This window comes from Mauremys mutica, chromosome 6, assembly GCF_020497125.1.
Source record: "Mauremys mutica isolate MM-2020 ecotype Southern chromosome 6, ASM2049712v1, whole genome shotgun sequence".
Classification (NCBI taxonomy): Eukaryota; Metazoa; Chordata; order Testudines; family Geoemydidae; genus Mauremys; species Mauremys mutica.
Genome location: NC_059077.1, coordinates 14,121,920 through 14,139,831, shown reverse-complemented (window position 1 = coordinate 14,139,831; position 17,912 = coordinate 14,121,920). Strand labels below are relative to the sequence as shown.

At 44.7% G+C, this 17,912-nt stretch overlaps 1 protein-coding gene across 11 annotated transcripts in view; it reads right to left on the bottom strand.

The window, feature by feature from the left end:
- Positions 1 to 17,912, bottom strand: part of CTIF (cap binding complex dependent translation initiation factor) — a 351,966-nt gene that overhangs the window by 211,793 nt on the left and 122,261 nt on the right. For all 11 annotated transcript variants that reach the window (XM_045021188.1, XM_045021185.1, XM_045021187.1 and 8 more), the window contains one exon: positions 14,725 to 14,800. In XM_045021188.1, the coding sequence (XP_044877123.1) occupies positions 14,725 to 14,800 (76 nt within the window). The remainder of the gene's footprint in view (positions 1 to 14,724; positions 14,801 to 17,912) is intronic.

Below are 17,912 nucleotides of genomic sequence, written 5' to 3'. Positions count from 1 at the left end.
AGAGAAACATTTTTCACACTGCAGTAACAATAATGATAATAATAAGGGTAAGTCTACGCTACAAAATTAAGTCAACCTAAGTTAGGCTGAGGTTCAGCCACTGCAGTAATTACTGCGGTTTTTCATGTCCATACTACGCCCCCTCTGTGGCGGCGCATATCCTTACCAGGAGCACTTCCTCTGGTTTCACTGATAGTGTGGGGCACTGGGAGCCCGGAGCCATGCACGTACCTATCCTGTTGCTGCCTTTGACAGCCTGAGCCACATGGGGCTGACAGCTTGGACTGTCAAAGGCAGCAACAGGCAGTGTAAATATAAGTAAATAAAAAGATTTTGCGGTCCGTTCAAGTGTCTGGCGGTCCGGATTTGGCTCATGGTCCACCTATTGACTACCCCAGATTTACAACAAGTCCTGTATACAGTTTAACAGACACGTACGGAAGAGACCCTCCTACCCCAGTCTAAAAACAGCAAGAGTTCCCATCTTTTGCACCAATAAGCAGCAGTGAGGTTACATTTGATGCAGGTCACACGGTTCAACTGCATTCATCACAGACAACGCTTTTGTCCCTCACAAAAATATTCCAGTTCGTGTAGGCGAATAAACTCTGTGACCAGAAAACCACACTCATCCACGACTTCTCTTTTTTAACGTCCCAGAGATGGCAACGGAACAAGCAGCTTCATCTGTTTTGCCCTGTCAATGACCTTATTTCTGACTTGGGAATCACCCTCGCATTAAAGAGGTCAGAGGTGATTAAACCAATCTAGTCACTGAGCCCTGACCGTCTCCCAAAGAGACTATCATTGACAATCAAGGCAAATGGCATGTACGGAGGCTTGGCAGAATTCAATCATTTTAAAATATAATTTTAATGGATATGTTTATTTTTAATTTTTTTTTCAATTTTTAGCTATTTAAATTTTCATAGTTGTGGGAAATTGGGTGGGGGGAGAGGGATGTCAAACAATAATTATTTAATGACAGTCTCCGGTAAGTTCTCAAGCAGTATTTTTCTTCCCTTGCCTCTGTAAATTTAGATCTCCATCAATGGAAATATTTTTGTGTTGGTTTGTGTGTGTGTGGTGAAATCAACACTCACTGATATTTACCAATAAAAATTTAATTCTTCCAAGCCTACATATAGGGTAGATGGTGAAAAGCTCACCCCCGTGACTGGAAGTCACAGCACTAAACGGCAAAACACATTTCATTTGGCAGGGGAGATTTGACTTGCGGTACGGTTCTTTGGTGATGTACATTGTGACCTATATTCAGTAAAGCCTGGCTTTCTCACAGGGACTTTCCACAGTCTTTTTAGTAGCTGCAGTATTGGACAGACCCCTGGGATATGAGAAGCTAGCTTTGTTAGACTGCAATGCCATATGCTAAAATGGGATGGATCAAATTCAGTGGGGACATAAATGAGCACAAATTACAGGGTAGGTATGAATCAGTCAGACGATTGGGACGCATTTTAAAGGAGTGTGGCTTCCTCGAATATGGCAGTTAGTGGGTGTGCAAAAGGAGAGTGACTCACATGCCAAGGGAAGGGAGGTGTGGCATCAGAAGAGTAATTGTTATAGGACCATAGAAATTGCTGAACTAGATTGGGACAGTGGTCCATCTAGTCCAGTGTCCTATCTCCATCCCCACCACAGGACGGTTCCAGATGCTGAGAGAAGGAGGACAGAATCCCCAGTAATAGACAATTATACAATAATCTGTCTATAGGAAACCGCCTGGGAGGGGATTGCATCAGTGATTCAATGTACTAGTTTACACCAGATCTCAATTTCACCAAACACCCCTTGATCTGATGCTTGTTATATTTTCCCTCCTGCATAAGTCCAGTTGCAGTTCACACACGAGGCACGCAGACATTACCTGAACCTCATTTTCCTACATTTAACCCCTGTCTTAGGGATGCTTTACTGCTCCTTCTCCATTATTTAAGAACAGTGTCCTATCCAGGAATGACTGCATGCATCCAACGAAGTGAGTATTCGCCCACGAAAGCTTAAGCTCCAATATGTCTGTTAGTCTATAAGGTGCCACAGGACTCTTTGCTGCTTTTACAGATCCAGACTAACACAGCTACCCCTCTGATACAAACTCATAGCTATGAATGATGTACTGCAGATTTGCAATATATCTGAAAGGAGCATGTGTCCTTATTAGAGGTACAGTAATCAGCTAGCTTAGTACAGGTGATCAGGTATCCCCCTAGTGGCTGGATGCAGCAGTGTTAGTGACAGCTAACAGAACTACTCCCGTAGCTCAAGTGGGAGAGGCATGTGCTTTCAGATGCTGAAGCTCCCCAACCACAAGCATAATCGATTGTTTTTAGGTTCGTACACCACACTTGTTACCGTGGCACCTGAGCACATGATTCCTATGTACACGTTTCTCCAGGGGCAGATCGTGCTAGTTGCTGTGTCACAAAGCAGTGTGACCTTTGTGAGCCAAGGTCCTGCATCCTTCCTCCGCCCCACCCTTGGCAGGTATAAAGGGAAAGGGGGCGTTGAGTGCACTGCTGGGAGGGGTTGCCTACAGCAACCACTGGCTAAAGGTGAAGCTAGCTTGCAGGAGAATGCTGAACAGGGGCATGTTGCTTAGCAACCTCAGGCAGCCAAGATACATAATGAGGAAAAATCCAGTTTTGACTGGGAAAGGGGTTGGGTGGGCTAGAGTTAGCTGCACTGAAAACAACAAACAGGAAAGAACGACCCGCGCTGTAACTCCAGAGGTGAAAGGAAAGGTGACGGGGTATTCAACAGAACTGTATTCTGCGATGGGTGCTGTATGGAGAGGAAGGGTCTCAAGGACTTGGAAGCACTCAGCACCACGCTGATAAGGTTGTTTTATCATTGCCTACCACCTCCAAAGAGATCTGTGCCCAGTCCCTGACGTGCCTCGTGGAAGGAGCGAGATCTGCATTGTTCACTAGTGAGCAATGGCACGCAAAGCCTTTCACAATTGGCAGTGCCACTCTACCGGGGTGGCAGCACAGAGAACCTAGTGCAGGCAGCAGTCCATATATTTTAACCACTATGTTGTCTAACCCTGGTTTCAGCAAGTCTAGTTGGCCTGGCGGTTGAAGTGCCAGCAGCACCTTGTCTACACTAGAGCTCCCACTGTTGTTGCGGCTCATCCCGCTCCACCAATGGTAGCAATCCTAGGACTCTATAGGAAAAGTTTAGCATACACGAGACCTTAGCTGATGCTTCTTTAAATGTAGCACAGCTCTCACACACAGCTTTACAGCAAATGGGTCTGTAGCGCTCAAGCCAGGCCTAGGGGACTGGTGTCCACATCACAAACCCACCTTCACCATCATTACCTTAACTGGCAGCCTGCTGAGAGGGCAAGTACTAAATGGGTCAGAGACTCAAGTAATCACTTGTCCCTAGACATGGTCCCTCCAGGTCAGGGTTGAGGTGTGATGGAAGCTTGTACTCTCATTCCTACCTGTCTCATACATACAAGGGCTATCAATCCAACACCACTCATAAATGCTAAGATTGACTTTTTTAAAAGGAACATAAGCAGCATAAATTCCCCTCTTCTTGCACAACTACACTATAGTTCCTTACCCAGTTAGGAAGTTGAATGACAGCTGTATCATTAACTGTCTGCACCGAAGTGAGACAACCCTCATAATATTCAAGACAACTTCCGAAAAGGGACATGAGTCAGAAAAGGGAAGTGACTTACCCTATTGTCACTATCCACTAGTAATACTAATAGAACTAAAGATAAACAAGGTCTCAAGTTGCAGTGGGGGAGGTCTAGGTTGGATATTAGGAAACACCATTTCACTAGGAAGGTGGTGAAGCACTGGAATGGGTTACCTTGGGAGGTGCTGGAATCTCCATCCTTAGAGGTTTTTAAGGCCCAGCTTGATAAAGCCCTGGCTGGGATGATGTAGTTGGTGTTGGTCCTGTTTTGAGCAGGGGATTGGACTAGATGACCTCCTGAGGTCTCTTCCAACCCATATATTCTATGAAACCTAACAAACTTAGAAATATTTATAGGTTTGAAAACAAGAATCGAGCTGAAGAGAAAGGAGAAACTCTGAATACTGGAGAGTCCTACTCGGGCCATGCCGTGGGAAGAAGGAACCAGAAAGACAGTTGGTCCATGACATCATTTGTACCCTCTTTGTGGCGCGCAAGGAGAGCAGGGGTACAGGTGCGGACCAGTGGACGCTGCTTGCAAAAATATTCCAGGCTCAGGTGCATGCGTACCCCACAGTAGAATACACACATGGACTAGTACTTGAAACAGCAACTATACAATCAAACAGATATTGGAGAAGAGAGTCCAATCAGTTCCACTAATCAAAAGGTCAGTTGCTATTGAAAACCCAGCATCAGCTATGGCTTTTTTGTTTGTTTTTAATCCTTCCAAACAGGATGGACAATGATAAACAGAGGGAGAAGAGTGAGGGGTAACCCACAGGGCAGTTCAGACGCACACACTGATGAGTCATTCTTAGACACTGAGCCAGATGACATCAAATCCACTCTTATACTCAATGTTTACCACACATTATAAAGCAAAGCATAACACACTTTCAAGAATGCCACATATCTACTGCGACGTGTGAAGTACTGTACTTCTTGGAACATAAAACAACTAACTATTCACTGGACATTTAAAGGTGCATGTAGATGCTTTGGGGAAGGTCTGTAGGTGGGAGGGAGTTCAACAAACCTTAGGCCAGCAAACATTCAAGATGCCAGCTGGGTAACTACCTTGATTCTTCAGGCCATTCTATAAAAGCTTTCAAACCCTCCCCCAGCATACTGAATACAGAAGCTGGCTAGATTGTAGGGCTCAACAGGTAGTGATCAATGGTTCGATGTCTAGTTGGCAGCCGGTATCAAGCGGAGTGCCCCAAGGGTTGGTCCCGGGGCCGTTTTGTTCAACATCTTCATTAATGATCTGGATGATGGGATGGATTGCACCCTCAGCAAGTTCGCAGATGACACTAAGCTGCAGGGAGAGGTAGATATGCTGGAGGGTAGGGATAGGGTCCAGAGTGACCTAGACAAGTTGGAGGATTGGGCCAAAAGAAATCTGATGAGGTTCAACAACGACAAGTGCAGAGTCCTGCATTTAGAACGGAAGAATCCCATTCACTGCTACAGGCTGGGGACTGACTGGCTAAGCAGCAGTTTTGCAGAAAAGGACCTGGGGATTACAGTGGATGAGACGCTGGAATGAGTCAACAGTGTGCCCTTGTAGCCAAGAAGGCTAACAGTATTTTGGGCTGCATTAGTAGGAGCATTGCCAGTAGATCGAGGGAAGTGATTATTCCCCTCTATTCGACATTGGTGAGGCCTCATCTGGAGTACTGTGTCCAGTTTTGGGCCCCACACTAACAGAAAGAATGTGGGCAAATTGGAGAGAGTCCAGCGGAGGGCAACAAAAATGATTAGAGGCTGGGGCACATGACTTATGAGGAGAGGCTGAGGGAACTGGGCTTATTTAGTCTGCAGGAAGAGAAGAACCAGGGGGCATTTGATAGCAGCCTTCAACTACCTGAATTGGGGTTCCAAAGAAAGTGGAGCTAGGCTGTTCTCCGTGGTGGCAGATGACAGAACAAGGAGCAATGGTCTCAAGTTGAAGTGGGGGAGGTCTAGGTTGAATATTAGGAAAAACTATTTCACTGAGAGGGTGGTGAAGCACTGAACTGAGTTACCTAGGGAGATGGTGGAATCTCCATCCTTAGAGGTTTTTAAGGCCAGGCTTGACAAAACCCTGTCTGAGATGATTTAGTTGGGGTTGGTCCTGCTTTGACCAGGGGGTTGGACTAGATGAACTCCTGAGGTCTCTTCCAACACTAATTGTCTATGATTCTATGAATACTTACTAGAAAACATTGTACTTCACTCTTGTGATGATGGCAGGCAAGGTGCCAGTTCATGCCCAGGCTGCAGGCATTAGCTAAGAACTGACAAACTCATAACTGGAGACCAGACCAGTTCATTTGTGTGTTAGTGTTGCTCAAAATAGGTTTTAATCTTGTACGAATGTATGTAGTGTTTAGATTCTGTAGAATGTTTTTAAGTGGTTGCATGCATTAATCTTATTTGTAATGTCTGTATTCCATGCTATAAGGGAATATGTAAGCTTTGCTTTATAACTTTGAATATGTTTGCTCTAAACATGTGAACACAGATGCAGGGGCGGCTCTAGGTATTTTGCCGCCCCAAGCACAGCAGGCAGGCTGTCTTCGGCAGCTTGCCTGCGGGAGGTCCCTGGTCCCGCGGATTCGGCGGCACGCCTATGGGAGGTCCGCCGAAGCTGCGGGACCAGCGGACCCTCCACAGGCATGCCGCCAAAGGCAACCTGCCTGCTGCTCTCGCAGCAACCAGCAGATCGCCCCCTGTGGCTTGTCGCCCCAGGCACGTGCTTAGCATGCTGGTGCCTGGAGCCGTCCCTGCACAGATGGGAAGAGTGTTTCGCCCCACCCATCCAGAAGAACTATCAAAATCAGATAGGCTATCAAAGAACATTACAATGCAAAAGGGTTGGTGAATGGCCCTATTGGAAATACTACATGCAAGGAAGCTCAACCTATGGAGTTGGAGGCTGAATGAAAGAAACAAAAACAAAGACACAGGAAAAATTGTCATCTTGTTGCTGTTTGAACTCTCATAGGACCAGATATACTAAACTGAAGCAAGAGATCCCCAGGGCTTACCTCTGGGTCTGCCTGAAAGACATTTTGAATTGACAGATCACTACAGCTCTGTCACTCAGGATTTAGATTACAACTAATTTGTGTGTGTTTGTTTGCCTGTTTTAACCTGTTAATAACTCATTTCTTTTTCCTAGTTAATAAACCTTTAGATAGTTTATTACAGGATTGGCCACAGGCATTGTCTTTGGGGTAAGAACAGGGTACCAATTGATCTGGGGCAAGCAACTGGTCTCTTGGGACTGGAACTAACCTGAATATGTTGTGACTTTTGGTGTAAGTGACCATTTATCACTAAGTCCAACTTGCCTGGGTGGCAAGATAGGCTGGAGAGTCTAAGGGAAAAAAGGTCTGTGACTCCAGGGTCAGACTGTTACAGTGATCCAGGAGTTCATATTTGTCACCAGCTTGGTGAAATCTAAAGAGCACACCACCAGTTTGGGGTGTCTGCTGTGAGGTAGGCACTCACAGTCACGAGCCACTCCACACAGCGTGACAACTATCAGGAGGAACATGCAGCACTGTAGTGACAACATGCTTTCTAAGCTGCCAGCTTGTTAGCTGCTCTCCTGCCATACAAAAAGGGAAGGTCAAGAGGCAGGATCGAGTTTCAGAGATGGTTTTGTAATTTTTGGGATGGGGAAAACCTTCACTGAGGCTAGACCAAAGCACACCTATATATGTATCTGCACATAGAATCACAGGACTGGAAGGGACCTTGAGAGGTCGTCTAGTCCAATCCCCAGCACTCATGGCAGGGCCAAGTATTATCAAGACCATTCCTGACGTGCGCGCACAAACACACACACACGAAACAGGATGTTTTGAGGACATATATGAGTGCTGGTCTTTCCCTCCAGTGACTCAGAATCATCATTCAAAGTTCTATTAACAGATACAGGTGATTCTCCACCTGGAGTGGAGCTTTTGGATACTAAATTTAGGTGGGAGGATCTTTGCTTCATGACTGAGCAGAGACAGATTCTTTAAAGGCCCCATTGCCTAAACCACAACGGACAGTGCAGTTTCCCATTTCTTTAAAAAGGGGAACTGAAAGAAATGTGCCTCTTGCAGAATTATTTTGACATTGTGAGCAGCTGTGCGAGTCTGCATCACTGGTCTCTACAATACGTACATACAAACATATGCTGTGCACACAATGAAATAGCTAAAAACCCACTGCCATCTAATGGCAGCAAAAAAAATTGTCATGACACATCTATGTTGGAACCGGAGAGCTATGCTTTGCTACATTTCAATTTGGAAATAAAGGGACTGTGTGCAGTAAGGAGAGCCAAAAACTCCTCTGATCTGATCCCAGCTCTGCCACTAACTTGCATCATGTTAGAGAATCACCTAACCTCTTTGTACTCAGTTTCCACATTGTAAAGCAGGCGATAATACTTCACCAGGGTGTTCCAATTATTGGAACTATACACTGCTTTGAGGATGTATCGTACTATTATACAGTATCTTTTTCACTAGCACAAACACCATTTTAAAGTATACACGCCAGGAAGATACATAGCTGCTCATCACTATTTGCAATGCTGTCCCTTTAACTTGCCGTGATAGTTCAGGCCTGCTCCTGCCACACTGAAGTCATCTGCAAAACTCCCAAACTCTCCAGCAGGAGCAGGATTCAGCTTAGATTTCTCCAAATCATCCCCTCCTCTTCTGCTCCCCACCCCAGCTCCAGATGCCTAGCTGAGGCTAGGACTCCTTCCTCACCAGGGGACAGTACCCATGGCAGTCCCTGAAAGTTTTTTAGAAGCTTCATTTCAACAAGACACAGGTCCTTTGGAGCAGGCATAATTTATGCTCAGTTAAGCTCTCAGATGCCCAAGAGAACCTATTTGAAGTTTGTCCTTCTCCAGGATAACTGCTGTTTGCAGCTTGAGTTACTTTTTTTAAGCTACAAAAATTCTCAGGCCAGCTCCTTCACTGCCTTCCACATTGTGTAGTTATCTACACATGGACAAACTTCCAGCGCAAGGCAGTGAAAAATCAGACCCCTAGTGTTTGCAATGCTGCGCCCTCTACTGGAAAGAAAATGTTCATTGTTTTTAATAGACAATACAACAGCACAACCTGTCAGTGATACAATATATAAGCTAACGATTTACTTAAAAGGCTTGTTTGCGCCTGTCTAAGGAATGCAATGTAAAATGATATACAGACTACTCTGCATTCAAAGAATGTGAGAAGTTCTTTCGAACCTCACTCCTCTGGTCCCCTCTTGAAGATTACATAGTTTTATTTCTCATCACTACTCATATAGTTTCTTCTCTCACCCAGTTTGTAACCCTGATTTGTGAGCCAGAGAGACAGGTGACTAGCCCAGGGGAATTGGGAACTCCTGGGATCTAGTCTCGGGTCTGCAATTCACTCTCTGTGACCTTGAACTAAGTCACCTAAGCTCGGTGACTCAGTTTCCACATCTTTGAAATAGGCATAAAATCATTCTATCCTATTTACAAGTCACTTTTGTATTTAATCACCAACTGTTGGAGCTCCTTGGAGAGAAAGCCTTAATTGGTGGGTCACCAACATTTCAAAACTGGGAGAGAATTGGGTCAGGAAAGTTACCAACATGGGGGCAATGTGTGTGAAAGGTCCAGGAAACCATGGCAAGATTTACGCCAGGTATTCCAGAACCCGCTAAAACAAATGGCTTCCTAGGCCCCTGCTGTGAACTAAGCGGTCAAAAAAAAACCCCAACACATTTTAAATGCATTTATAGTATAAAACAAGCTTTGAAAGATTTTATTACTGTTAAATTAGAGGGATTGTGCCATTCCTGTTCTTTATGAAAGAAAGAAAGAAACAATAAATTGTTTTTCTTGAGAAGGTGGCCAAAGCTCTGCTTGCGGAACTGCATCTACCGTGAGGGGAGAGCTACACATGGAGACCTGCAAAACATGGCTGCTTGTGCATCAGGTTGGTTTTCGTTTGGCTAATTTACAGCTTGTCAGAGTTTTGCCATCTGCAGAATTTAATCAGCTGAGATCACTGTGTTCAGCGATAACCATTTCCAAGCCCACCAGACTCCCCACGCATTTGCCAATGGCCGTGAAAGCACTGCACATGCTGCATGCTCCCCGCTAAGGCTAAGAGCCACACATCCATGATATTTCAATGTCAGGCAAGTCTTTTGGTCTTCTGTACCTCTGTCAAAGCAGCTGACAAGCCAGGTAAAAACTAAGAGGATGACGAAAACCCGACACTGCATCTGAGCAAACAGAGCACCAAAAAGCCCTCCAATAACAAAGTGGGTCATATGAACAGAAAATATTTATTAACCTTCAAAACATCCCCTCCCACCCCAAAGGCTATTTGCAGCAGTCTCTCTGGGGGAAAGTTTTCAAAAGAATTTAAGTGACTTAGGTGCCCACATCCCATTGACTTCTACCTTTTGTCATCACAAATTTAGTATTACCCATAAGCCACCAGATTTTGGCAACACAAGGCATATCCTGTCGTTATGTGTTTCTAGCAGTCTCTCCAATGTTCTAGCCACTGTACAAATGAAAAGGAACACTCCTTCTACCCCAATGTGCTTAACCTCATTCTTTTACTTACTACAACCATTATTGCACACTCTTTTAAAACAAAGGCGGTTTGTTACCAAAAGCAACAGATCAGCTTGAAAAAAAGATGGGAAAAAATCCTAAAAAACTTAAATCTACCTGGGCTGTTATCAAATTTAAAACGTCACCACTTGCTTTGGTGATGTCCTAATACAAATGTCCACAAGATGGCAGAATGCACCATCACTCTTAAACCTTAATCTTGCCTACTCTTCCCAGTGGGGAGTGGTATAAATATTTCCATTTCAGAACAAAAGGCTGGGAAACTGGGGAAAAGAAAGGAAAACTACCCAGGAAAGCTGTGAATGCAGACTTTTTTTTAGTTCATCTTTGTTCTGTTCACTTAGCCTACAATATTGATATTGCCAAAAAAAACGCAGATGTCTCTTGTGATATCTTCTGCATAAACTAGAGATGGGTTCTACCAGCAAAACTTATCAAGTCTTGAATATCCCAAAAGATTCAGCGTGTTCAGATCTCACATTCCATTGTAGAGGCCATTGCAACTGTCAGATACAGATCTCAGTTTGGAGTATGAATTCCCTAAAACCTGCCTGTGTTTGGAAACAGGGTTTTGATTCAGGGTCCATCTCCAGTGCAGACCCACATAAAAGTAAACCAAAATTTATGAGGCACCTAGGAGGGAGAAAGGGCTCCTTTTGCCTCCACTTGGCATTCCTGATTAGTACTATCAAGGCTGAGAAAGAGCTCAGAATTCTTAGCCACTTAACATTTAATGCATCATAGAACCACAGAGGAGAACTATTAGTACATTCAGTGCAGCACTCTGCCCACGCAGGTTTTCTCCCCACCACACAGGGAACTGTTAACACACAGGTCCTGGCAGATGAACTGGAAGCAGTAACTGGCCAGTTATAAGGTGCTTATCAACAAGCCACCCACAAGATTTTGAAGAGCTTACACCTGCCTGAGCTGTTTTCCTGCCCTCACACCAATGCTTTTTCTAACATGCTTATGCACTGTGGGGCTAGATTTGCAAAGGCACTTGGGCGCTGTAACACTCAGTGGCACACTGTCTAGCTTTTAGGCGGCTAGAAAAAAAAAATCACAGGAACAACACTGCAATTCACAGAAACAGAGCTCGGCATCTAGGCTCCCTATACAATGAATGGGGGGAGAGACAGGCGTCTCAGAACTCAATCCACAAAAGCCAGCACACTTGGCAGAGAGCTGCCAAAGCTAGGCAGTGGGAGACACCAATGAGAGGAGTGTGCGCTAAACCCTGCACCTCTCATGGAGTTAGGAGCCTATGTCCAGCCAGCAGGGAGGCTCCTCTCTCTGCTAGCAATTCACAAACAGGAACCCCTGCTTGTGGGACAAGGAGGAGGTTGAGGTGGTGGTGCCATCCACCTTGTAACTTTTAGTTCAGTGTTTAGAGTACTTAGTTGCGATGTATGGGACCCAGGCTCAATTTCCCTCCTCTGCCACTAGGGGAGACAACATTTGAACAGGGATCTCCTGCAGCTCGCAGGAGAGAGATCAAGCCACTGGGCTGAACATTATAAGCTGGGCACTATCACCTCTGCACCCGGCCAGACTTTGAAAGGGACCCCATTGGGCAGAAGGCCTCAGAGCACATCTACTAGATTGGGCCCCGAATGCAAAATAGGTGGGCTAATGCCTATCTTCCAGGTTCATGAATCACTCTGGGGCTTAAGTGGGAGCTAGGTGTTCAGATGCTTAGATTGAGGCAGCAGCGCACATGCTCAGAGGCAGAAACATAGGTGCCAAGGGAACATTTACCCTGAAAATTTAGGTGCTGAGTGAGTTTACGTGCCCACAGGATTTGGCAGGAGTTTTGTGGATTTCAATGGAGCCTAAAACTGGGACTTGGCCACTAAACCCAGACTAGGTGCCTAAATCTGGGGTTTAGGTGCCGAAGAATCTTTGTGAAACTAGCACTATATTCCTAAGGTTAATTGAAAACCAGAGAGCGATAAACAGCAAATCAGTCATTGCCAGCACTGCATGATTACATTCAAATCCAGTTAACAATGATCTATCAGGCTTACACCAGCTGCCAGTAAGTATTTCACTTGTCAACGGTGCACACAATAAATCCATAGCAATAAGTGCATGGCTCTTAGCTTCCATATGCATAGGTGACAATACATGCACATATAAGCAAGTCTTTGAGATACACATCGAATATTCTACTAATCTGCCTACAGGCAAAATTGACACACCAAATTAAACACTTATACAAGGTCTTTTTGCTGGGTCTTTGACTGAATAACAATTCAGGTTCCCGAGTAACATGTGGAAAAGGTCATGTCTCAAAGTAAGGCTCAATATATCATACAGGGACTGATTCTACTCTGACACTGGTATAAATTAGGATTAACTCATTAAAATCAATGGATTTAAACAGATGTAAGAACAGCGTGAGAGGATAATTATGGCCATATGGCTTTGTAGTGGACACATCAGGTGCGAAAAAAGCCAAACTCTCTGGAAAAAGAGGTTTAAACATTGGCAGAGTTTAGGAAGTCCTTCAAGATACTGGAGTACTTTTTACTCGGTAGCTGAGAATGGAGAATCGCCCACCTCATTACATGCAAGACATTCTAATTCTTCAGTTCTGGAGGCAAGGAAGGGGGTGATTCTCAAGTCTCAGATGTGTCAAGTCTCTGACCCAAAGAAGAACCAAACATATTCAGCTTTCGCTGAGTCCAATAGGAACTGCAGGTGCTCAGCTCCTTTCGAGTTAGCAAGTGAAGTGTAATTGAGACTGACCAGCAGGCAAACTCAACAGGAATTATTAACCTGAAAGTTTCTCCCCACTTATCACAAAGGCCGCTGTACCAGAATGTCAAGGACAGTTTAGCCGTAACTATTCTAGTGGAAAGGTGTCTGTCTGAGGAGAATGGATCCCGCAAAGGAAAGGGCTGGAGAATTTTTTTCAAGACAATAATCCACATATAAACACGTCACCGAGTATTTCACGTGACACAGAGACCCCACTTGGGCTAACAGCAGGACTTGAACTGGGGCCTTTCAGCGTGACAAGCATGAGGTCATGCTACTTGAACTAAAGGACTACGGTCTAGAGTCACAAAGGTACTTAGATGTGACGCTGAGCATGACAACGCCATCACTTTTAGGTGCCTAGAAAAATCACAGGAACACACTGTAATTCACGCAGCCTGAGTTAGGCGCCTAAGCTCCCTATACAATGAATGGGGAGAGAGAGGAGCCTCAGAATGTGATTCATAAAAGTCAACATACTGGCAGGGAGCTGCCTAAACTAGCCAATGGAAGATACTAACAAGGTGGGGGGGTGCTAAGCCCCAGACTTCCTGCTGAGCTAGGTGCCTATCGCTGCTAGCCACCCACAACCGGGGACCCTCTTCGGAGTTAGACGCCTAAGGCATAAAGCTGGGAGCAGGTTTCCCGCAGTCTCTCCTGTTCCACTGTGGATAACTAAGTAAAAAGAGTCACTGGAGCAAGGGGACTGGACCCTGGGTCTCTCATCTATCTCCTGGGTGAATGCTCTAACCACCAGGCTACAGAGTGATTCTTCTGCCTGTGCGCACTCTCCCCCTCTGGCCCAAATGGCTCTCTACTTATTTACCCACATTGCAACAGTTTCAACAGGAGAGACTGAGGGAGCCCCACACCAGAATATCCCAGAGCCCATCTGAGAGGTGGCACATCTGAGAGGCGGCAGATCCCTGTTTAAATCCCTTCTCCGCCTCAGGTAAGGGGGGACCTGAACTGGGGAGGGGGGTGTCTTCCACATCCCAGCAGAGTACCTTAACCACTGGGCTAAATGTTATAAGGGAGACTCTCCTCCTCTCTCCCCAGCCTTTTTCTGTAAACTCCCCTATGGGGACCCAATCCAGTAGGCGGCCTCTGAGCACGCTACTGGATCAAGTCCTGCATGCGAGTTAGGCAGCTGAATGCTTGTCTTCCCCTGGCTCGTGACTTGCTCTGGTGCTTGGGCAGGAGACATGCATCCGGACCCCTAGAACGAGGCAGCAGTGCGCCTGTGCAGAGGCAGGAACAGGTGCTTAAGGAGCTTTTTACTGCAAAAAGCAAGGTGCTGACTGAGTTTACGCACCTACAGGTTCAGCGGGAGTTGTGTGAACAAGTGGAGTTTAAAACTGAGACTTAGGTGCCTAAATCTGGGGTTTAGGCACCTATGTGCTTCTGTGAATCCTGAGCTGGAAGTGACAGCAGGCTCAAAGAAACAGCCCCCAAATCCAGGCAAAAACCCACACTCCTCTCTTGTGGATTACACAAGCACCACAGCTAGCTGACCACAGGACTTTAATTTACACAGCCAGCTAGATCTCTAACCATGTGGGTACAGCGCAAAAGAAGGGTTCATCTTCATCAGCAATATGAACAAATGGGAACCAGCAATATATCAGCAATACGGTGCCACCAAAACATACCTGCCAGACGGGAAGGACTTTCTCTATGTCATTCAGGTTGATTCCGTCTCCATCCTCGTGCTTCGCTTTTCCAAGCCTGAGCCAGGAACAACAACAATAAAAAGAAAAAGAGCACGTGAAACCAAAGTTAACGTTTCTCACCCACCACAGAAGGCGAGTTTAGTTTTCTACCTCTACATGGGGAGAAAAAGAAAAAAAAAAGAATGGGGAGGATCTCTGGGCCAAATAACCCTTGCCTCCAAAACAACCACATGCAGACAGGTAACCATCCATGCTAAACAGGTAACTGCCTCTCCCAGATCTGTTTGCACCAATGAATATTTGCTTCTGTGTGCATGAAAACAACTGTCTTTATCCCTCATGTTTCCCTGCGTACTGCTAATTCTCAGCACTCATCCCTGGTTCAAGCATAGGTCAGTGTCAGATTTATAGAGGATTTTTTTTTAAATAAAAAGGACAGAAGGGGAAAGAAGGTTAAAAAGAAGAGCCTGGAAAGTCGCAGAGTTTGAGCACAAATGACAGATTCACTCAGGCAACACCTTTATCTCTCCCTGAATGTTAACTGTCCATCTTTTACAGAAAGCTAAGCCAATGTGGTTTTTCAAAACACACCACCATTTATCTGAATATTTTCCTGTTTGCAATTCCGGCGTAATGCAACACCCCAAATGCAGCCGTTGCACTGGTATTGGTAAAGGGGTGGTGAGAAAAACAAAACCTAAGCCTGGACCTACAGATCCAAATCTAAACAATTCTATTTAACTGTTTGTTCACTTGAAAGGGTTTTACTAATTGTAACCCACAGCAGGAAAGAAAGAGGGCCTCTGTCCCCCTCTAGTGGCTGCTCCATGTAAGAAGGTAAGGAGTCAGCACAACTAGGAGACTTAGGGCCAGATCCTCAAAGGTATTTAGATGCCTAACTTCCATTGATTTCACTGGAAGTTAGGTGCCTAAATACCTTTGAGGATTTGGGCCTTAGTCTTACCGCTTCAGGCAATGGAGACTCATGCTTGGAACTGCTCACACTAAGGGTACGTCTACACTGCAATCATGGGGTGTGACTGCAGCTCGTGTAGACATACCCAAGCTAGCTTTGATACCGGAGCGGTGAAGCTGCAGCAGCACAGACTTCAGCATGGGCTGCACAAGCCTACCCAGAACCGTGAGTAATTGCTCGGGTGGCTAGTCTGTGCTGACAGCTAGCCCCGTGACTGCAGTGCAGCCATATCTGAAGAGCATAGGCCACTGTCCCTGGAGCTAATGGGCCAAAGCTCCGATCCTGCAACTGATGGCATACGGGCAGATGGCTGTTCCTTTGTGGAGCTGAACTGAAGTCAATGCAGCTCTGTGGGGGCACAGCAGTCCATTCATGTGCTATCAGCTACGGAACAGAGACCTAAGCCCCATGACTATGGCGGAGTCCTAGACTTCTTATGTGGGAGAGCCACAAGGGGAGGACAAAAGACTCATTCTCTACTAGCATTATTTAACTATTTTGTGCATAAGATATCCTTGGAGAGATTTGCTGAAGAGAAAAAGAGAAACCTGCTCTACTGGTTGACAGCATTGCTCAAATACATTAGCAAAAACAGTATTTTCCTATTCTGTACTGATTGTCTCATGGATGCACTTCCTGTGGGAGGAAGTTACATTTCATGTAGGTTACATCACAGAACCTATTCAGAGTCTGGGCTTTTTAAATACATGTTTCATCCTAGTTTGTCTGCAATTATAAGGCACCGAAGCCAAGGGCAAAGCTCTCATCAGCTTCAATGATAGGGGATCACAGAATCAGAATATCAGGGTTGGAAGGGAGCTCAGGAGGTCATCTAGTCCAGCCCCCTACTCAAAGCAGGATCAATCCCCAGACAGATTTTTGCCCCAGATCCCTAAATGAACTCACAGCCCTGGGTTTAGCAGGCCAATGCTCAAACCACTGAGCCATCCCTCTTCACCCACCCCACCCCCCCAATAGGATGGACCTAGGAAGACCACATAATACTGTGTAAATAAGTTTGATGCCCAGCAATTTTCATTCCTGCCTTCTTGTTCGAGTTATATGGACGTATATTTTTATTAAGGTTTATTGTATAATAAAACTAAAGTGAGGTGCTTTCCGCTATTGGATTTTAAAATATGGTTACAAATATTTAATGTCTGTTCAATAAGGCCAGTGATCATGACTGATCACAGTTAGTACAGATAAACAAAAGACATTCCCAACCAGTAATATATATACTGTGTGCTTCAAAAAGGCTAATTTCCCAAAGCTGAGAAAAATTATGAGCAAAACTGAGAGGAAAAAGTTAGACAAATGTGAATGAAAATTCTGAGTTCTTTAAGAAGAATTCATTAGATGGCAAAAATTAACCATGATTCCAAAATTAAGGAAGAAGACAACTGGTTAAAGCCCATCTGAGTTCAGTGGGGAAGTGAAGGCTGCAAATAGTTTAAAATAGATAATACAACAAATGGATAAAAGGAAAAGTAGACAGCAATCAATATAAATTTGAAGTTATCAAGTGTAGAAAGTTGATAAAGGAAACAAGAGAAATCAGGGACAAATCCATGGCAACATTAAGGACAATAAACATGTTTTGTTTCGGTTTATTAAGAACATCAGAAACAAAGTCCTAACAATGGTACAGGGCAATTACTAGGTAGAGATAGTAAAGTAAACTTGTTAAGAATACAGAAGAAGCAACAGTGTTCCATAAATATTAGTGTTCTCTGTTTGGAAAGAAGCAGGATGATGTACTCATATTACATGAAGATAATGAACAACTTTTCAGTCCTTTGGTAACTAAGGAGGATACTAAACAGTATCTACTAGGGATAAACATTTCTAAAATTAGGAGGTCAGATTAACCACATCCAGGAATCCTAAAAGAGTTGGCTAGAAAAATCTCTGGCCTACTGATATTCATTCTTAATAAACCTTGGAATACCAGGAAAAGTCCAGAAGACTGGAGGAGTTCTAGTGTTATGCCAGTGCACATAAACGATAAGTGGGATGACCCAACTACTTAATTATAAGCAAACTAGCCTTAATCCCAGGAAAAATAATAGAAAAGCTGACACAGGATTCAGTTAATAAAGAAAGAAAGGATGGAAATATAATTAATGCCAGTCAACATAGTTTTATGAAAAATAGAACTGGTCAAACAAATCCGATTTCATTTTTTGAT